Here is a 22594-nt window from a genome sequence, read left to right on the forward strand (position 1 = left end):
CAGTGAGAGGGGGAGTGTGGGGAGGAGGAATGGGCAGTGAGAGGGGGAGTGTAGGGAGGAGGAATGGGCAGTGAGAGGGGGAGGAGGAATGGGGCAGTAAGAGGGGGAGTGTGGGGAGAATGAGCAGTGAGAGGGGGAGTGTGGGAGGAGGAATGGGCAGTAAGAGGGGGAGTGTGGGGAGGAGGAATGGGCAGTGAGAGGGGGAGTGTGGGGAGGAGGAATGGGCAGTGAGAGGGAGAGTGTGGGGAGGAGGAATGGGCAGTGAGAGGGGGAGTGTGGGGAGAATGGGCAGTGAGAGGGGGAGTGTGGGGAGGAGGAATGGGCAGTGAGAAGGGGAGTGTGGGGAGGAATGGGCAGTGAGAGGGGGAGTGTGGGGAGAATGGGCAGTAAGAGGGGGAGTGTGGGGAGAATGGGAAGTGAGAGGGGAGTGTGGGGAAGAGGAACGGGCAGTGAGAGGGGGAGTGTGGGGAGGAGGAACGGGCTGTGAGAGGGGGAGTGTGGGGAGGAGGAACGGGCAGTAAGAGGGGGAGTGTGGGGAGAATGGGAAGTGAGAGGGGGAGTGTGGGGAAGAGGAACGGGCAGTGAGAGGGGGAGTGTGGGGAGGAGGAACGGGCTGTGAGAGGGGGAGTGTGGGGGAGGAGGAACGGGCAGTGAGAGGGGGAGTGTGGGAGGAGGAACGGGCAGTGACAGGGGGAGTGTGGAGGAGGAACGGGCAGTGAGAGGGGGAGGAGGAATGGGCAGTAAGAGGGGGAGTGTGGGAGAAGGAATGGGCAGTAAGAGGGGGAGTGTGGTGAGAATGAGCAGTGAGAGGGGGAGTGTGGGAGGAGGAATGGGCAGTGAGAGGGGGAGTGTGGGGAGGAGGAATGGGCAGTGAGAGGGGGAGTGTGGGGAGGAGGAATGGGCAGTGAGAGGGGGAGTGTGGGGTGGAGGAATGGGCAGTGAGAGGGGGAGTGTGGGGAGGAGGAATGGGCAGTGAGAGGGGGAGTGTGGGGTGGAGGAATGGGCAGTGAGAGGGGGAGGTGGAATGGGCAGTGAGAGGGGGAGTGTGGGAGGAGGAATGGGCAGTGAGAGGGGGAGTGTGGGGAGGAGGAATGGGCAGTGAGAGGGGGAGGAGGAGATGGGCAGTAAAACTTTTTTTTAATTAGAGCAACCTATGATTTGGAAATAAAAGTGTCCTTTTCTTTACATGCATTGTATATCTTTCAGGCAAATCAATTCTGCCAACCCCATTTCTCTGTAATATTTTTGCTTGGCCTTGTTTGCTCCTAGATTCCCAGTGTTGCCCAATTATTAAACTCCATTGTGTTTGCCATTGAGAATGCGGTTTATATATAAAATGTTAAGAATAAGGCAGCAAAGGTCTATTCTGAAAATATTTTCTTGTTCAAGAGAAAAAAGTAATCAAAATTAGGGCAGCATGGTGCCAGTAGTTCACAGCACCAGGGACCCGGGTTCGGTTCCGGCCTGGGTAACTGTCTGTGTGGAGTTTGCACGTACCCAGTGTCTGCGTGGGTCTATTCCGGGTGCTCCGGTTTCCTCCCACAGTCCAAAGATGTGCAGGTTAGGTGGGATTAGAGATAAGGCGGGGCAGTACGCCTGGATAGGGTGCTGTTGCAGACCCGATGGGCCAAATGGCCTCCTTCTATGGATTCTATGACATTCTATGAAAATTGCATCACCAACTTCCATTTCTTTGAAGTGAACCCTCATTTCCTGCCCAGTCCATTCTTCAGGCATGCTACTTAGGAATTAAATAAGTGACACAAAATTAGAATATTTTTATAGGAAGGGAACTGGTAGCACCAGATTAATATACATGGAGAGGTGAAGCTAGCTCAAATTTAAACAAGATTGTCTGAACTTATTTTGTGACATGCATATTACAAGGTCAACTTGCACAAATCCCTATATGCACAACATTCACTGCAAATAGAATATTTGGGTAGAATACAGCTTTAAATTTAGAAGTCTGTATTTCCAAGTGAGCTTTTCATATTGACCTCTAGTGAGAAGTACTGCTAACAGGATAAGCTTTGCTCAATTAAAATTCAATATGAACAGCCATGAAGCTTCATTGGTGATTAAGCTCAGCTATACTCACTACAATACAAGATCAACAAAGTAGTTACAACAAATTAGAGATTCTCATGGTAATAGTCTGTAAAGTTAGATTTCATTACCTCCTAATCTCTCCATTACAGCGCCAAGCACCAGACCCGCACAGGTTTCTGCTACAATTACTTTGGAGCCCGCATGGATATTCCCAAGAGTTAACATCTGAGCCAGTGTGTCATACCGCAAATAGCTGGAAAAGAATTGATTGATAAAGGTGTATTTTGGTGATCTGTTCAGTAACTCAGCATCTTTGGGGTTACAGTAACATTAACTATGTAATGTATAGATAATTGCCCCGGTCTCTCTCACCTTAGCCTATTCTTCTCCCCCTTACAATGTCGCGCTAACAAATCACAGGAAGGCCTAGGCGATAATAGCAAGTGGGCAGAACAATGATAAATGAAATATAAGAAGTGCAATGCCGTATAAACTAGAACATACAAGAAGCACACTGGTTACGATTTAGATTTCTTCCGATTTTGTTCCATCTGCCCCATGAAAGGAAAACTCAAACATGCAAAAATGCCTTACGAACAAAAGCTAAACATTGCATTCAAAGTAATTTGGGATAACATGCACCAAGTGCATTTATTGTCCCTCAGTTTGAATATTGTATTTTAAATGTGCACATCATTTCAGACTTTGCACCAGATATCTTAGTTTGCTGAACTATCAAAAACTAGGTTTATTCATTGCTAAAAGGAACTGGTGGAAAAAAAACATTGCTGAAGCAGATTCAAAACAAAACAACTTTAGGCTAGTTAACAAGAGGCTTAAAAGAGATAAACCAATCTACAGAATTTGAATAGTTTTCTTTCCAAATCTTTCATTGGATTAAAAAAAACATCTCATGCAGTGAGCTACCCCAACACCCCCAAATAATCTTTTATCAGAATTACCTATGGAGCCTGGTTTTGACTTTGTACCGCTGTGGCTACGCAAAAACCATAATTTAGCAATGGCATGGATTTTGCAGCTGTAATGTCAACAAAACAGTCAATGTTCGCCATCACCATTTTGTGAAACTGACAGCAACTTCTGTAGTCGTCACGCACGCAGTTAAACACAGAAATCCAGAAAGTGCTGTCAGTGATTTCCCACTTCTTCTATTGAAGTTGTAAATGTTATAAATCATTTGAATTGATGTGAACTTTCAATTGGTTTCACTCTAAAACTCCATGAAAAGGTTATGCCATATTAAATGAGTCGCATTCACAAGACAGCCCGAACGTCACCCCAAGCACATTGCAATGCTCGTTCTCAAGACCAACCGCAACATCGTCATGAAACCAGCAAAGGAGGGGCCACCGTCATACTGAACAGAACAGACTATTGCAAAGAAGTGTACCAACAACTCAACAACCAGGAACACTACAGACAGTTACCCGCAAGTCCGACCAAGGAACACACCCGCCAACTCAACAGACTGATCAAGAGCTTGGATCCAGATCTTCAGAGCACTCTTGTGCTCTCATATCCCACGTACTCCCCAAGTTGGAGATCTCTACTGCCTCCTGAAAATACACAAGGCCAACACACCAGGCCGCCCTATTGTAACAGGCAATGGGACCCTGTGTGAGAACCTCTCTGGCTACATCGAGTGCATCTTGAAACCCATCGTACAAGGAACGCCCAGCTTCTATCGCGATACGATGGACTTCTTACAGGAACTCAGCACCATGGACCAGTTGAACCAGGAACATTCCTCATCATAGAATTTACAGTGCTGAAGGAGGCCATTCGGCCCATCGAGTCTGCACCGGCTCTTGGAAAGGGCACCCTACCCAAGGGCAACACCTCCACCCTATCCCCATAACCCAGTAACCCCACCCAACACTAAGGGTAATTTTGGACACTAAGGGCAATTTATCATGGCCAATCCACCTAACCCGCACATCTTTGGACTGTGGGAGGAAACCGGAGCACCCGGAGGAAACCCACGCACACACGGGGAGAATGTGCAGACTCTGCACAGACAGTGACCCAAGCCGGAATCGAACCTGGGACCCTGGAGCTGTGAAGCAATTGTGCTATCCACAATGCTACCGTGCTGCCCACATCACAATGGACGTCTCGGCACTCTACACCAGCTTCCCCCATGACGACGGCATTGCTGCAACAGCCTCAGTACTCAAAACCGACAACTGCCAATCTCCAGACGCAATTGTGCAACTCATCCGCTTCATTCTGGATCACAACGTATTCAGCTTCAACAACAAGTTCTTCATCCAGACACACAACAGCCATGGGGACCAAATTCGCACCTCAATATGCCAACATCTTCATGCACAAGTTTGATCAAGATCTCCTCACCGCACAGGACCTTCAACCGACGTTATACACCAGATACATCAATGACATTTTTTTCCTTTGGACCCACGGTGAAGGATCACAGATACGACTACACGATGACATCAATAAGTTCCATCCCACCATCAGAGTCACCATGGACTACTCTCCAGAATCGGTTGCATTCTTGGACACACTCATCTCCATCAAGGTTGGTCACCTCAGCAATTCGCTTAACCGCAAGCCTACAGATAACCTCACGACGCTCCACTTCTCCAGCTTCCACACTACACACTAAAGAAGCCATCCACTATGGACAAGCCCTCTGTATACACAGGATCTGCTCAGACGAGGAGGAGCGTAACAGACGTCTACAGACGCTGAAAGATGCCCTCGTATGAACGGGATATGGCGCTCGATTCATCGATCGACAGTTCCAACGTGCCACAGCAAGAAAATGCACCAACCTCCTCAGAAGACAAACACGGGACACAACCAACAGAGTACCCTTCATCGTCCAGTACTTACCCGGAGAGGAGAAACTACGACATCTTCTTCGCAGCCTCCAACACGTCATCGATGAAGACGAACATCTTGCCAAGGTCATCCCCACACCCCCACGACATGCCTTCAAACAACCGCGCAACCTCAAACAAACCATTGTTTGCAGCAAACTACCCAGCCTTCAGAACAGCACCCACGACACCACACAACCCTGCCATGGCAATCTCTGCAAGACGTGACAGGTCCCGTGACAGGTCATCAACATGGGTACCACCATTACACGCGAGAACACCACCTACCAGGTACGTGGTACATACTCGTGCGACTTGGCCAACGTTGTCTACCTCATACGCTGCAGGAAAGGATGTCCCGAGGCATGGTACATTGGCGAGACTATGCAGACGCTGTGTCAACGGATGAACGGACATCGCGCGTCAATCGCCAGGCAGGAATGTTCCTTTCCAGTCAGGAAACACTTCAGCAGTCAAGGGCATTCAGCCTCTGATGTTTTCCAAGGCGGCCTTCAGGACGCGTGACAACGCAGAATCGCCGAGCACAAACTTATAGCCAAGTTCCACACACACGAGTACGGCCTCAACCGGGACCTTGGATTCATGTCACATTACATTTACCCCCCACCATCTGGCCTGGGCTTGCAAAATCCCACTAACTGTCCTCCTGGCTTGAGACAATTCACACAGGGATAACCACAGGACAATCTGTGATTATCCCTCTCTCCAGTTGCTTCGTCTGGACCTGTAGATTTAATTACCTGCAAAGACTTCCATTCAAAGTATTGTTTGGCATCTTTGACCTTGTCTATATATATGTTTCTGGAACCCGCCTCTTCATTCACCTGAGGAAGGAGCAGTGCTCCGAAAGCTAGTGATTCGAAACAAACCTGTTGGACTTTAACCTGGTGTTGTAAGACTTCTTACTATATTGAATGAGGTATAACTGGCTCTTCCTGTTTAAATCCATTCTGATCTTCATCCCCAAGGCCTTTTTCCAAAACGTAGACAGTCTAATCATGGCGTTTGTGTGGGGGGGGGTAAGAACCCGAGAATCCCAAAACAGACACTGCAAAGAAGGAAAATCAAAGGGGGCTTGGTCTTACCAAACCTACAATACTACCACTGGGCAGCAACGGCAGAAAAAGTGAGGGGATGGGTACAAGAACCCAACACAGATTGGGTACAAATGGAGGAGGCATCCTGTAAAGGAACGACCCTCCGGGCCCTGGCTACAGCAGCACTCCCATTTCCCTCAACAAGATACACAACAAGCCCAGTGGTAGCGGCCACGCTGAGAACATGGACCCAGCTCAGACATCACTTCGGGATAACTAAAATGTCCCCCATGGCCCCGATCTGCGGCAATCACAGATTCCCCCCAGCCATGCTAGATACCACCTTCAAAAGATGGAGGCAGGACGGGGGCACATTTGACGGTCGGGGACTTCTACGTAGGGCACAGACTGGCGACACTAGACGAACTGACGAGGAAGTGGAGGCTAGCAAAAGGACAGGAAATGAGACACCTCTAAATAAAACACTTCCTCCGCAAAGAGACAGTGGGGTACCCTGGGGCCCCAGAAACCACACTACTAGAGGACCTGATCGTTCCCCCTTCCCGCTGCTTGTGCCTATGTGGGAAAGTATACGGACAGCTACTGGACAGAGCCCGGACTCCACTGGACGAGATCAGACAAAAATGGGAGGACTAACTGGGGACAGAGGTAGGATGGGGACTCTGGAGCAAAGCACTGAGCAGGGTGAACTTCACCTCCTCCTGCACAAGTCTCAGCCAAATGCAGCTCAAAGTGGTGCACATCTGACCAGAACCCGAATGAGCAGGTTCTTCCCGGAGGTGAAGGACAAATGTGAGCGGTGTCAGAGGGGCCCGGCCAACCACACCCACATGTTTTGGGCTTGCCCCAAGCTTGCTGGGTTCTGGTCAGCCTTCTCCAAGGCAATGTCCAAGGTTGTGGGGGTGAGGGTGAAGCCATGCCCAATAGTGGCAATCTTCGGGGTATCGGAGCAGTCAGAGCTCCACATGGGGAAGGGGGCCAACGCCCTTGCTTTCGCTTCCCTAATCGCACGCCAGAGAATCCTGCTCGGCTGGCGATCGGCAGCACCACCCACAGCTGCAGACTGGCTCGTTGACCTTTTGGAATTTCTCCACCTGGAGAAGATTAAGTACGCCACCCGAGGGTCAGAGGAAGGCTTCCTGGATACACGGGGGCAGTTTGTCGGTCTGTTCCAAAACCTGTTCGAGGCCAACAATGAGGAGTAACCTAATAAGAATTTTAATTAAAAAAAAAAAAACACCAAGATAGATGAGTTACCAAAAGACTGCGCAACCCGGGGGGGAGGGGGAGGGAAGAGGCGGAAGGAAGGCAGGGAAACCATGAGAGATGATTCCACTCTGTCCGGAAAAGAAAAGAAAAGCACAGCCGAAGCCGGGGGTGGGGTGGTGGTGGTTGTGGTGGTGGTGGTGGTGGTGGGGGGGGGGGGCACAGACCGATCCAGAGGGCAATGAAAGGCACGTAGGGTCAGTTAAATGAAGGACAAACTAAACCTCTGTATAATAAAGGAAATTAGCGCAGGCGAGAAAAATGTGATGTGTATAGAAACAACTGTTTATAAATATGAGAAATGCCAATAAAAAGATTTTAAAATAAAATATGAGGTATAACTGGGATTATAAACGTTGTTACGAGGGATGGTGAGTGAGGCACCTCCTGGTCTCCATCAACTTCATAGAACCAACAGTAACTATGAAGAACCTATCTGACACTTGGCAGAAAAAAAATTCTGAACGATTATTCTTAAAAGGAACTATCGATAGGAAATCCATAAGGGCCAAAATAGGGATTTTAAAAAAACAACAGTAGATAAAATTAATACAGACAAGAGCAAGATCATACACACTGGAAAAAAAATGCTTCATGAACAGAGTCCAACTAGATAAGAGACAGATATCTGAAAACAATGCGAGCTATCCTATCACTTTACAAAGCAAATAGTGCCCCATGTCATGCTAATGCCCTTTCCCCTGCTCAGTTACAACTAAGCAGGAGATAAAATCCCCATAGAGATTAAAATAGAAACCGGCAAGGGAAATGTGAACTATCCAGCTTAAATCTAAACTGCAGCTACAGGGCTGAAATGTGCTCTAAAATGTTTAAACACCATAGAAAAAAAGGAGTTCAACTTGACATTACTCACCAAATTTTACCTGGCTCACGGGAATGATACATCATGGCCATTATGCGAGTGGTAGGCTTCAGGATGGTTATAAATGCTTCGTACCTATCAACATGTTAGAATGTAACCAGGAATTATTTTTTTCCCCAAGGTACAAAATACCAATATTTATTTGAACCCTAAACAAATTTATGTAATTTAATTTCTTGTGATAATATATAAAGGTGTTAAGACTCATTTTAAATGGGCCACCCACTGGAAGTGTGTTGAGATGTATCTGCTTCTGAATTGTAATGCTACATTATACCAATTACCTATATTCTTTGCCAGAACCATTCAATTTGGGTCTTCAAAGGAAAAAAATTCAGACCATAAACTATTTGGGTAACTGGGTAATTTCTTATGAAAAATAATTAACATAATCTCTAATTTGTAAAAGAAAAGGGAATCCAGTTTAGCTCAGTTGGCTGGACAGCTGGTTTGTGATGCAAAGTGCGGGTTCAATTCCCGTGCTGGCTGAGGTTTTTCATGAAGGCCCTGCCTTCTCAATCTTGTCCCTCGCTTGAGGTGTGGTGATCCTCAGATTAAATCACCACCAGTCAGATCTCCCCTCAAAGGGGAAAGCAATCTATGGTCATCTGGGACTCTGGTGGCTTTACTTACTTTGGGGCGGCACAGTGAGCACTGCTGCCTCACTGTTCAAGGGACCCGGGTTCACTTTCAGCCGTAGGTGACTGTGTTGAGTTTGTATGCTCTCCCAGTGTATGCATGGGTTTCCTCCCACAGTCCAAAGGTGGGCAAGTTAGGTTGATTGGCCCTGCTACATACCCCTTTGTGTCCAAAAGGCTAGGTGGATTATGGGGGTGGACTTGGGTGGGGTGTTCTTTCAGAGGTTTGCTGTAGAATTGATGGGCTGAATGGCCTCCTTCTGTACCGTAGGGATTCTATGATATGCCAGTGTAGAGTGTAAACTTTTATCTCAGTCAGGGTAAAACATTTTACATCCAACACATGGCTCTAATCCCCACCCAAATTCAAAAGCTTACTTTTTCTTTTTCTTCTTAATGTACTTTTCTTGAGCAAATCCAGTTTTGTCTCTAAATGTTGTGCTATTCTCGATCAGATGTTGAACAATATCCTGCATAAAACCAAAACTTTGCTTTAATGAGACAATTGCCATTTGGGAATACAAATCGAATATAATTTTCATGAAGTGAATTTAACTCTTATTGAATAGCCACTTTGCCCGTGTAGGAGAGGCCGTGTTATCGTGGTAATGTCACAGGACAATCCAGAGGCCCAGACTAATGTTCTGGAGGACATGGGTTCAAATCCCACCAAAACAGCTGGTGGAACTTAACATAAATTAATAAATCTGGAATATAAAGCTCGTCTCGTTAATGGTGACCAAGGCAACTATCATCGACTGAAATACATCAGATTCACCAATGTCTCCAGATCCACAGCAATATGGTTGACTCTTAACTGCCTTCTGAAATGGCCCAGTAATCCTTGGGTAACAAATGTTGGTTTTGCCAGTGACACCCACACCCCATGGAAACATTAAAAAAATAGAAGTCATCCATACCTGACCTTTTAATCCTTGCCCTTTAAGTGCTTCAATGTCATCTCTGCTGAGCTTCTGGGACTTGCCATCATCAATTATGTTTCGGTTATCAATGCCAGCTTCATTTGTTTCTATAAAAAAAGTGTACTGGTTTGCTTTAAAGACAAACAAAACACATAAACCCTTTTACTTTGCATGGACTTGGGTCAAATTTAGCCAAGGCTATTAGGTAGAATGTTACTTAAAACTACAAGCATTTCATATGAAACGATTGGCAAGTCTCAACAGTCCTTATGGAAGAGCCCACAATACCCGACTTTCCATAATTAACCAGCCATGGGTATTTTTCAGAGAAATGAGATAAGGCACACAGATAAAGCAGTAAAAATATCCTTCCTCTGTCTAAGCTCAGTGCCTACACAAAGTGACAAATAAGTCAAGTATTTTGTTCCTCAGCAGGCAAAAATCACAGAATTTAAACACTAAAGCTTGCATTATTTTCTTAGATGTTATTTTTTTAGATTGTTCAAACTCAGTAGTTATATACTTAGTAATTAAAAGAAAATATGTAAGCCAATCTATTAAGAAAATTTATAAACCATCCAGTTATTCTACCCACACCCCACAAAAGACAAATAAAAGCTACAATCCATTTCAAAAACAACTTCACTTTTATTCCTTTATGAATTCTGGCATATTTATGGGAAGATGTACTTTTTCTTTCCTTTGCAGTTCAGCAATGAAAGTAGAGAAGAGGAACCTCCAGTGATGGCCACGGAGTGAGTGGTCACACATTTGGTGGCTCCCACTCGAGGTAGATCTTTTTGGTCTTTTCTCCACCTGAAGGGCAAAGTATTTGAGGGCAAATGGTATAGAAGTGCCTGGGGAAGGTAATACTCCTCTGGTGTGGCTGGTGCATGGATCAGCGGACAGGAAGCGCCACGAGAAAGAAAGTGCTGTTGGAGCAGGAGAATTTTTGTAGTGCGCCACAGGGAAAGATGGCGGAGGGCAAGGGGGCTGTGTGGCTGCCCAGTGGTCGACAGAGCAGTTGGTGGAGTTCCTGAATGATAGGTTTTGACGAATGTGATATAAAATAGTTACTTTAGAGATATTAGTTAATGTAATGTAGAAATAAGCCACTTTGATTCTGGCAAGTAGAGACAAAGGATTTTAGACCGCATGGAAAAAAGCAGGAAGAGGTGTGTCTATGAGAGTGATGCTGAATTGATAGGGGCCGGAGAAAGGGATTGGAAGTGAGCCAATCAGAATAGATCAAACAAGTCAGGAGGGACATAGGATGACCTATGGGTGTCGAGTATGTGAAACGTGATGCCATTTGAATGCATCAGTACTGATCTCTTTGTCTGGGACATTCACTTAGTTCCCGGGGCTGCAGAGAGCAACATGCTATCTGCATCACTGTGGACTAGGTAGCTTGCAAGCTGAATAAAATAACTAATGTTATACCTGCAAATCCATCTCGACTTTTATTGAGGCCAGACTGACGATAAAGAAATTTGGGATTCAACATTTGGTGCCGAAAACCGGGATTTCTCAGGGCGATCCTGGTCCAACTCCGAAATCAGAATTAGACTGATTATGAACAGGAGGATGGGGAACGAGGGCCCTCAATGTAGAACTGGAAAATGACCGCGCATTGATTGTTCCCCTCTTCTTATCGTCTGATTAGTCTGGTCACTCGCGGTTGGCACAGAAAGACCGCCTCGACGAAATCACAGGTCAGTCTGGGGATGAGCATTTTAATTGATGGGATTTCATTTGTGAGTTAATTCGGCTGGGGTGGCTATATTGTTGATGGGACATTTAAAACTATAAATGGTTCAACTTCATTTGTGAGTTAATTCGGTTGGGTTAGGTTATGGGAGGTCGATGCGACATTTGAAATTGAAAATGGTTCACCTCCATGTGTGTGTGTGTGTTAAAAATATAGTTGATTAAGCTAAAATTGTCTCCTTGGACTGTAGTGGCGAAAAACGCAGTTCCGAGGACTAGTTGAGATTATGGGGAATTCCTTGGATAGCACAAATGATCCAGGCATGCCACTGCAAATATTATGTGATAAGTATCCGGACAAAGCGAAGGATTTTAGAAAATTGTCAGCACAATTAAGAACTAAAATGGGAGATGAATGGCCACTAGGGGGCACCAACGACCTAGAAATGGTTAAGAAAATCCAGGGACAAATTTGGAGAAAAAAATCAAAGTATGAAAGCTAAAGAATTAATTGGATTATGGAGGCAATATTGTCAAGAGGAAAGAGATAAGATTATGTTGTCTAGCTGGCAGGACAATGCCCTTAAAATGGGGATTCCAATTAGTGAACAGGGTAATCCTGTAGAGACAGGAAAGACACGGGTCAAACAAGAGATGAGCTACGTAGTTCAATGGCTGGCCTTGAATTGACAGAAAAAGAAAAATTCAATAATTTGGAAAAGTCAGTAAAAGTTCCGTCTGCACCCGTAGCATGGTCTGCGCTCATTCCAGAACCACCAGAGTACAATAATATATACCCAGTCATTGCTCCCCAGATTCCAAATATGCCAGAAACTCAAGCCCTTTTGGATGATAGTGTGGGTGATAGTGTGGGTCCTGATTTACCAACTTCACGACCAGAAGATCAAAAGGAACTCTGTCCCACAAGCCCAGTTAGCTCTAGGACAAGATCTCGGACAGCGAGAGAGGGGCTTGACCCTCACCAGAAACAATTAAGCATATCACCTAAGTCTCTCCAAACTAAGGAGAAACCACAAGATTCGGGAACAAAGGAAGCTGAAACAACTTCTTTTGAAGAGAAAGAACTCCCCCTAGTGACAGGGAGAGACGTTGAAGTCTTGGAACAACCAGGGGAAATAGCTAGAGTGCCCCCTGGTGACATTCGGAGACAGTTACCGATTAGGAAGATGCGAAACCCCGACGCAGTGACTGCGGGAGCGAACCCCACGATAGACGTTTACTTCCCATGGACACCCAGTGAGATGATGGCTATTATGGCTACAATCCCAGATAGAAAAAAATCTCCTGCTGCCTTCGTGGATTCCTTGAGAACTACCATCTCAATTTATCAAGCTGATTCAAGGGACCTCTGGGCCCTAGTCCAGCAGATTTTAACCCCAGCAGAGTACCGCAATTATCTTAACCACCTGAATTATGCTAGTCATGCCGCACTTCAGCAGGCCTATGCGTTAGACGACGATAGAAGGACACAGATCTTGAATGCGTTGAATAGCACATTTCAAAGGCCCATAAATCTTTCTGTTATCTTAGACCTAAAACCTAAGAAGACTGAAGAGCCAGAGGAATTTCTGGAGCGTTTTAATGAAATCTACCGGGGGCAGTCAGGCGATTTGCTGTATCAAAATGGTCAGAATTCCCCTCAATATTGTGCTATGTTAATGCATTGCCTACCACCTTCTGTGGTTACTGCTGTGAAATGTAATAACATGAATTGGATAGAGAACGACCCTTCCAGATGGCAAGGGCAGTCAGATTTTATTGGAAGGAGGGTGTAGGCCAAGAAGGAGGCTCAGTTACAAAGGTTAAGACTGAGTATGTAATGAAAAAGGATGATTGGCGATCCCAACAAGCGGCAGAAATGGTAGTTTACCAGCAGGAGCCCCAATATAGTGACTTTGGGTGGGTGGATCAGCGAAGAGGATACCAAACCCACCCAAAGGGACCCTCACCCCCTTTTTATGGCCCACCGAACGAATCAACAGCTCTACAACCGCAGCCCCCTCTGAGGGGCCATTGGTCTACTGGAAGAAGAGGACGGGGTAGAAATAGAGGGAGCAATGCATGTTTTAATTGCGGCCGTGTAGATCACTGGCAACAGGAATGCCCCTTTAAAAGACAGGCAGTAGAAGGAGATTATCCGACCCAAAGGAGAGGGTACCCACCAAGGGGAGGACAGACGAGATACACTGATTTCTCCCAGGAAAACCCTTTCCCAACACAGGATTGACTAGCTAATTTAGCCATAAGGACTCTCCAATCGGACAGGGAACCTATTATCTCTCTGCAGATAGGAGATCAACATCACTCATTTGTAATCGACACCGGGGCAGCCATGTCTTCTGTGCAATCAGCACTTAAATTACCATTATCCGACCACACGCAGCAATTGTCAGGGTTCCAAGGACAGGTGTGTGAGTATCCTATTTCTGACCCAACCTGTGACAGTCACTTACGAGAATAAGTCTGCAGAGCATCAGTTTGTAGTGACTACTGGATTGGACTGTAACTTGTTGGCCCGAGATTTACTGTGTATCTTCCAGCTACAGCTAGAATGCGGAGATGAGGGGGTAACGGTTACATCATGGAGGATGAGACAACAGTGCTATATTTCTATCACCCCCCCAGTGGTGGACGTTAGACGTTGAACGGTCACTGCATCACGTTAAACCTGGCCTATGACAGAACTGGACGAAACAGGGAGTTGGAGGACAAATACCGGCCATTACTTGAGACCGAATGGCCAGTCAAGGTTACAGCCACAGTCACGGGAAAAGAAGGTACAGCCGATTTTGTTACAATATCACCACATTTATGGCCACAGTCAGCTTCGGTAAGCCCTCATATTACACGTCAGGTCCATGACCAGTACCATGCCAGGGATATGGGGCGAATGGTCAGGAGGGCAGTGGATCATTCGGATCCAACAGACTACGCACTTCAAGTCATGCCGGACGGCACTACCATAAAATATTTTGAGGTCCCTGAAACGATTAACACTCGACTGCAGCATCACAGGGGACATGATGTGTTGGAATATGTCAATCCACAGGTCTGGGCGGAATACCCATCACAAGTGGGAAAGACGAATGTTACACCTATTAAGGTGATGATTAAGGATCATGTAAAGCTACCTTCCATTGGACAATACCCCCTGAAATCTCAAGCTGCTCCATCAATAGATAAATTAATTCAAGAGCTGTTGAAACAGGGTATTTTGGTCCCTTGCCAATCAGAATGTAACACCCCCATACTTGCTGTGCCTAAACCAGCCAAACCAGACCAGTACCGATTAGTACAGGATTTACGTTCAATTAATGCCATCGCACAGCCGTTACATGCTCTCGTCCCTAACCCTGCCCACATACTGGCTCAAATTCCAGCTCAAGCCCGGGTCTTCGCCGTAATTGACCTTCAGCACGCCTTCTTTGCCCTCCCACTTGCGACTGAAAGCCAATATTTGTTTGCCTTCACTTACAATGGACAGCAGTATACCTGGACCCGACTGCCACAGGGGTTCGTCAATTCACCTACACTCTTCTCCAGATGTCTGCAGACCCAACTCCAGGCCTTGACATTGGAGCATGGTTCCACTCTGGTGCAGTATGTAGATGACATATTGGTGGCAAGTCCTGAAGAGCCCAGTAATAGGGATGATGTGATCCAATTATTGAACCACCTATCCTCGTTGGGTTATGTTGTTTCACAAGCAAAGGTCTTGGTGGCTCAGAGAAAAGTTAAGTTCTTAGGAGTTTTACTTACAGCCACAGAAAGAAGTCTCGAACCCAGTAGGATTGAACCAATATGCCAATTCCCCGCCCCTACAATAGCCAAGGAGGTTCGTCATTGGCTGGGTATGATGAATTATTGTCGGCAGTGGATACCAAACATCGCTGTCTATACAAAGCTGCCGACGCCTTACACTAGTAAAGAGGGAAACTTTATTCTCACCACCGAGGCACTCGAGGCATTCCGTTGCCTGAAGCAGGCCTTGCTACAAGCACCGGCCCTCGGTAGGCCCCTATACGACCGACCATTCCAGATATACTGTACTGTTCTGGAAGGATGTTCAACAGCGGTACTCACCCAGCAACATGGGGACAAGCACCGGCCCGTTGCATATTACTCTTCCAAACTCGACCCAGTGGCGTTGGGCCACCCTGTTTGCACCCAGATCTTGGCAGCGATATACAATAGTTTGCAGGCTGCTGCCAACATCACTCTCCAACAGGATATTACGGTGTATAGCTCCCACTCGGTAATCGCACTATTGGGGCAACTGCAGACTCAGCATCTTACCGCAGCTCGTCAGAATAGGTATGAGATATACCTTTTGAACAATCCACGTCTGACATTTAAATACTGTACCACTATCAATCCAGCCTGTTTTCTTAGCGGTCCCCCTGTCAATGAGGACGCGCCTGGTCACGACTGTTTAGCCTTGATACAGGAAACTACAACAATAAGGGACGATCTGAGTGATATTCCGTTAGAACAACCTGACATGATTATGTATGTTGATGGCAGTGCATTAGTAAGCCTCACTGGCCGGAGACTGTCCGGTTATGCAATCATAGATCAGGATGGTCTGATTCTAGAAGCGGCAGCTTTCCAGACCCCTTACTCAGCACAACAAGCCAAACTTTTTGCCCTCACCCGTGCATGTATACTTGGGGGAGATCGCCGGGTAAATATCTGCACTGACTCCCGATATGCTTTCGGGGTAGTTCATGACTTCGGACAACTCTGGAAGAATAGGGGATTCCTTACCTCGGCAGGCACAGAAATATCCAACCGGGGTTTAGTTAATGACCTACTGCAGGCCCTCCTTATGCCCGCGCAGATTTCCGTTATTAAATGCGCTGCCCACACGAATGGTACAACCCCAGTTGACGTTGGTAATGAACGAGCAGATTGTGCAGCGCGAACAGCCGCGCAAATTCAGCAAGTGATGGTGCCTAAGATGTTAAGTCAGACTAAACGATCTACTATAAATATGTCTGCTTCTGACAAGTCAATGCCAACCATCCAAGACGTCATAAGATTACAGGAGGACGCTCCGGAGAGTGATAAACAAATGTGGAAACGGTTAGGTTGTACATATGATTCTGTTTCCTCTTTATGGACCACGCCTGCACATCAGACTTGTATGTCTGATGTGCTGGCTTTATGGGTCATTGAATGTGTACACTTTGCAACTCATTGTGGGGCTCGAGGGACTAGTGATTTGTTGCTGGACACTTGGTGGCACCCTAAAATGCAGGGGTTGGCCCAAAGTATCAGTAATCGGTGTTTGATTTGTCAGCAATATAACACCGGAAAAGGTATCCCTTGTGGGATGGGGCAAACCCCGTTGCCCAGTGGTCCCTTTGAGACGCTCCAAATGGATTACATTGAGTTGGAAAGGTGTCAATGTTATAAATATGTTTTGGTCATTGTGGATGTGTTCAGCAGATGGGTCGAGGCGTATCCGACTATCGATAATAAAGCTGCTACTGTGGTTAAAGTCTTGATGAGGGAAATCATTCCCCGGTACGGTATACCAGCTCAGTTAAGTTCTGATAATGGGCCTCATTTTATTGGACAAATTAACAAGGAGTTTTGCTCCCAGTTGGGCATACGCCAGCAGTTACACTGTGCTTATAGACCGCAGGCGGCCGGGTTGGTTGAGAGACACAATCAGACCCTCAAAACTAAATTGGCTAAATTAAGAGCAGACACGGGACTGACATGGCTTAAGTTGCTCCCCGTTGCCCTCTTCCAGCTGCGGGTTACACCTGCGGGACCGGCCCGGCTCTCTCCCGCCGAGATTCTTTATGGCAGGCCTCTTAGAACTCCCTGGAGCCTGCAGGTTCCCAGACTGGTTCAGTTTCATCAGCTGACTGAAGAGATGACCACCTATGTTCTAGCCCTCACGCAAGTGCTCAAGGAACTCCATGGCCAGGTCCGCGCAGCTCACCAGCCATCGCCCCCAGTACCTAGCTCACTTTCAGTCCAGCCCGGTAGTTATGTCATGGTCAAAAATTGGACTAGGAAGGGGTCGGAGCCGCGATGGGACGGGCCCTTCCAAGTTCTCCTTACCACCCCCACAGCAGTTAAAGTGGAGGGGCGAAGTGCTTGGGTCCACCTACATCACTGTAAATTGAGTCCATCTCCACTACTGTAAAAGGTCAGATACTAACCTGCCTCCCTTCTCCAGTGCTATTTTACAGGTGTGGAGCATGATGGAGTGGCTACGCATCGTCTGTATGATATTTGGCCTCACTTCGCTTGGCGTGTTATTGGCGATGGACATGGAAAAGGGGAATATTATGTATCTGTGTAGCCCCAACCAATCTACAAGGATACATCACCTATGCAAAGGTGATGTTCTTCGCTGCCCCCATATACGAGGACATGGTATCGACTCATGGAAGGTTATCAAAGTTAAGGAGAATGCAGGAGTCATGAAGCAGTTGCACCGGTCCCGGCGGTGGGAAGGGAACATTATATGGACATTGCCTTGTTTTTGGAATACATGTAAATTTGATTTTGGATGTGTTAAGAGTGGTGCAATAAAGGTAAAACCAGGCTGTCAGAAGAGCGTAGGAAGAGGCTATGAGAAAGTGAAAGGGACTAGAGAGAGGACGGGGCGTATGAGAAGGGAAGTACAGCTAGAACGTAGGTTACCAGGAGATACACTTAAGTTAATTAAAGGCCAAACTGAGGAAAACCCGGGTAGTATGAATCTCTTCTACCAGATTTACCACCGCTTGTATGGCCAGGGACGGGTTGTCTGCTACCCAAACCCCGCAGCGGTGTCTAGGTTATTTTCTGTTTCACCGCTTTGGGGCACTCCCCAAACGGTGGTTCATTGTCAACATTCCGAGCCACTGCCCGATCAGGTCACTCTTCCTTACGATCCAGGTTCAGCACCACCGGCTATTTGCCTTCCCCTTCCTCGGGATAATTCCCATTCACAGTACGGTAGGCTGCGACAGTGGAGGGCGTACATACCTAGCCACTTCACTCCCAATAGGGATTCCTGGTCGTACGAGAATTGCTTCAGCAGTGAAGGATGCGGCTGTTTGCTGGTAGAGGTGGACACAAATATAACATGTCTGTTTCCCACCTGTACGGACAGGAGGTGCCATATCACCCAGGCGTCTGGCCAATGCGTTTGTTACAACACCACTTACGTTCCATTGAACGCTGGCCTCCAGCTCCTTTGTGGCTGGGCGAATGTCTCTCATATCACTGTTGGGACTAGGGCTTTCCGCATTGCTGGGCGGCCCGAATGGGCATTTCAAAGTTGGATAAACTGGGCTACTGGGGGGTCCTTACGCAACCGATATGCTGATTGTGATGCTAGCCTGCACACGGAGCAAGGATACTACTTTTTATTTAATGGTACAGCGACCAACGTTTTGTCACCCCCATTTCCCCGCCGAATTGCTATAGGGACTCTAGTCCCTACCACAGTCCCCTGCCCTTCGGCGTGGAACCTGCATAATCAGTTAGCACGCTGGGCAGTCTCTGCTGAATTTTGCGAGAACTGGAAAAAACCTCAGGTTCTTGCACCCAACCGGGGCCACTCAGCCGGGTGGGGCATTCTGAGCGTATTGACACTGGGAGGTGTGGGGGGTTCCTTGGCTGTCAGTGATCGGAATTATTTTATTTGCGGCCTTACCATCTTGGGAAATGAAACCTTGGGAGCCCTCGGGGCAATAACCAAGGAGTTGTCTCAGCTACGGTTGTTTGCAATGCAGAACCGGTATGCTCTTGACTATCTTCTGGCCCGTGAGGGTGGGGTATGCGCCATAGTGCAGGGCAAGTGTATCATGGGAGTTCATGACTTGACCGCTAACATCACTAAATTTATGGATTGCATACGGGATCACTTGGACGGGATGCAGGATCCTGGCTCTTGGGGTAACTGGGGATTTGGAGGTTGGAAGGACTGGTTGATAAATATGGCCATGTATCTAGTGGTAGCTATCGGCTGCATCTTTGTGGGCCTGGCCATCCTTAAATGTGTGATGGGTAGAATGCGGGGTGCACTGGATCAGATCACCGCCCCCAAAAATTTAACTATTAAAATCCATGAGGGTGAAGCAGATGAAGGGGGGCTAAGACAGGAATTGGAAATGCAGCGACGGATCTTTTTAGATGAGGAACCGTAGCTATGGATTGGATAGTTCGGTTATCATGGAATGATAAAAGGAGGGAATGACGAATGTGATATAAAATAGTTACTTTAGAGATATTAGTTAATGTAATGTAGAAATAAGCCACTTTGATTCTGGCAAGTAGAGACAAAGGATTTTAGACCGCATGGAAAAAAGCAGGAAGAGGTGTGTCTATGAGAGTGATGCTGAATTGATAGGGGCCGGAGAAAGGGATTGGAAGTGAGCCAATCAGAATAGATCAAACAAGTCAGGCGGGACATAGGATGACCTATGGGTGTCGAGTATGTGAAACTTGATGCCATTTGAATGTATCAGTACTGATCTCTTTGTCTGGGACATTCACTTAGTTCCCGGGGCTGCAGAGAGCAACATGTTATCTGTATCACTGTGGACTAGGTAGCTTGCAAGCTGAATAAAATAACTAATGTTATACCTGTAAATCCATCTCGACTTTTATTGAGGCCAGACTGACGGATAAAGAAATTTGGGATTCAACAGTTTCAGCAGCAGAGGAAAGAGGCCCCGGAAGTGCTAGCCAAGGTGGTGGAACTGTTGACACCTGGGATCGAGCAAGGCTGGAATCCCAGGAAGTGGAGGAGGCAATGGGGGAGCAGAACGAGCAGTTGGCCTCATTGGTGGCTGAGATTGGAGTGATGCAAGAAAACCTGAAAAACCGGAGGGAGAAGGTGGAAGATTTGGAGAATCGCTCCAGAAGGCAAAACTTAAGGATTGTCAGGATGCCTGAAGGCTTTGAAGGTGTGGAGGCCACGGTGTATGTGGCAAGAGTGCTGGAGAAATTGATGCGGGAGGGGGCCTTTGATCGACCCTTGGAGGTGGACAGGGTGCAGAGGGTGCTGAGGAGGCCGCAGGCAGGCGAGACATCGAGGGCGATGGTGGTGCAGTTGCACTGCTCTCTGGATAAGGAGAAGATCCTTCGATGGGCGAGGCAGACGAGGAAATGTACCTGGGAAGGGAACGAGCTGTGAGTGTACCAGAACATGGGTGAGGAGCTGGCGAAGAGGATGGCCAGGTTTAACCGGATTAAAGCTGCCCTCTTCAAAAAAGGGCTGACATTTGGGATATTGTACCCGGCCTGCCTGTGGGTGATTTTCCATAAACAAATTTTATTTCAACACGCCAGGGGAGGCGATGGAATATATGAGGGACAATGAACTGGGAAGAGTGTGAGGACTGGTTTAGCTCAGTGGGCTAAACAGCTGACTTGTAAAGCAGAACAAGGCCAGCAGCGCGGGTTCAATTCCCGTACCACCCTCCCTGAACAGACGCCAGAATGTGGCGACTAGGGGCTTTTCACAATAACTTCATTTGAAGCCTACTTGTGACAATAAGCGATTTACATTTCATTTCACATTGAACCTTGTAGGAATTTAGTGCGCTCTTTAAAGTGTTTGGTGGTGGGTTTTCGGGGGCAGGTTTTGACATGGGAGCAATGATGGTGAATGTGCCTTTTGTTACTTTTGAGGGATAGATGGTTGTGGTTGATGGGGGGGGGGGGGGCACGACAGGAGGGAGGAAAGATGGTCGGGGGCCACCATGCTAGCTGGTGCGGGCTAGTTAATGGGAGTGAAGTGGGGGAGTGCCAGGAGGAAGGTGCGGAGGAGGGGGCGGGAATTAGTTTTATGTTTGAGTATGGGGGGGGGGGGGGGGGGGGGGAAGAGGAGCATTTGCTGACATGGGTGCCATTGGTGTGGTGCGAATTTTAATACGGTCATAGATCCGAGCTGGGACCCATCAAGTCATCGAGGGTGTCGGCAGGGGCGAAAGAGCTGATGGGGTTTATGGAGTGCATGGGGGTGTGGACCGGTGTTGGGAGGTCGAGGGCAAAGGAGTTTCCATGTGCACCGCGTGTACTTCCAGATTGATTTTTTTCATGCTTGACAAGACGCTGTTGGTGGGGGTGTCCGACTCGGAATATTCAGCGATTGTAGATTTGCACGTGACCGTTTCTGCTTGTGTTTCAGAACCCTCCAATCTTCGTTCCCAAATCGTTTTTAAAGAAGGTCAATGCACTGATCTCTGGGTTTGTGGAGGCGGCGGCAGGCAGGGATTGAGCACTGTTTATAGGTGGCAAATTTGCAAAGTTGGAGGACCTGGAGGAAGAGTACAAGTTGTCATGGGCAATGGCTTTAGGTACTTGCAGTTTGGGGGTATTGCAAGGAGAGGGGCTGTCCTACCCTGGGCTGCTGTCCCTGGTTGCAGGACAAGGCACTGTTGAGGGACGAAATAGGAGACGGGGAAGTGTCAGATATCTATAAGAAGTTGATGGAGTGGGATGGAGCCCTGGTGGAGGATAGTAAGCGCAAGTGGGACGAGGAGCTGGGAAGGGAGGCAGAGGCCTTGCAGAGGGTGAATGTGTCCTCGTTGTGTGCGAGGCGAAGCCTCATCCAGTTCATAGGGCTTGCGTGACGGTGGCGAGGATGAGTAGGTTCTTTGAGGGGGTGGAGTTGGTGTAGCCAGTGCGCAGGGGCGCGAATCAAGTCCACATGTTCTGGGCATGACCAAGATCGAGGTGGTTCTGGGGTGGAGGTGGTCCCAAGTCCAGAGGTGACGATATTCAGTGTGTTGGAAAACCAAGTTGGAGTCCAGGGGGTGACAGAGGCCGATGATTTGGCCTTTTCCTCCCTGATAGCCCGGAGACGGATCTTGCTTGGTTGGTGGGACCCGGAATGACTTGACGGAATTCCTGAGGTTGGAGAAGGTTACATTCGCCTTGAGGGGGTCAGCGGATGGGTTCACCCGGAGGTGGAAGCCATTTATTGATTTCTTTAAGGAGGTTTGAGAGGTCAACAAGTGGGTGGGTAATGGGGTAAAATGGAGAAGGTGGGATGTGGGGAGCAGGGGAGGGCTGAGGGAGTTGATGTTGGTTATTTATTGAGTTGTTTGGTTGTTCTTCTGCTTCTGTTCATATGTGTGAAAATGCCTTGAAAAAAATATTTTTTTAAAAGTACAGAAGAGGCAAAATGCAATGT

General features: G+C 47.4%; 1 protein-coding gene across 1 annotated transcript in view; it reads right to left on the reverse strand.

Moving 5' to 3' along the window:
• The window catches only part of trmt6 (tRNA methyltransferase 6 non-catalytic subunit), a 42816-nt gene that overhangs the window by 12928 nt on the left and 7294 nt on the right, over positions 1-22594 (reverse strand). Inside the window, exons 3-6 of the mRNA XM_072504515.1 lie at positions 9706-9815; positions 9164-9255; positions 8139-8222; positions 2181-2305 (exon numbers count right to left, since the gene is read on the reverse strand). Of these exons, the coding sequence (XP_072360616.1) occupies positions 2181-2305; positions 8139-8222; positions 9164-9255; positions 9706-9815 (411 nt within the window). The remainder of the gene's footprint in view (positions 1-2180; positions 2306-8138; positions 8223-9163; positions 9256-9705; positions 9816-22594) is intronic.

Source organism: Scyliorhinus torazame, chromosome 1, assembly GCF_047496885.1.
Source record: "Scyliorhinus torazame isolate Kashiwa2021f chromosome 1, sScyTor2.1, whole genome shotgun sequence".
Lineage (NCBI taxonomy): Eukaryota > Metazoa > Chordata > Chondrichthyes > Carcharhiniformes > Scyliorhinidae > Scyliorhinus > Scyliorhinus torazame.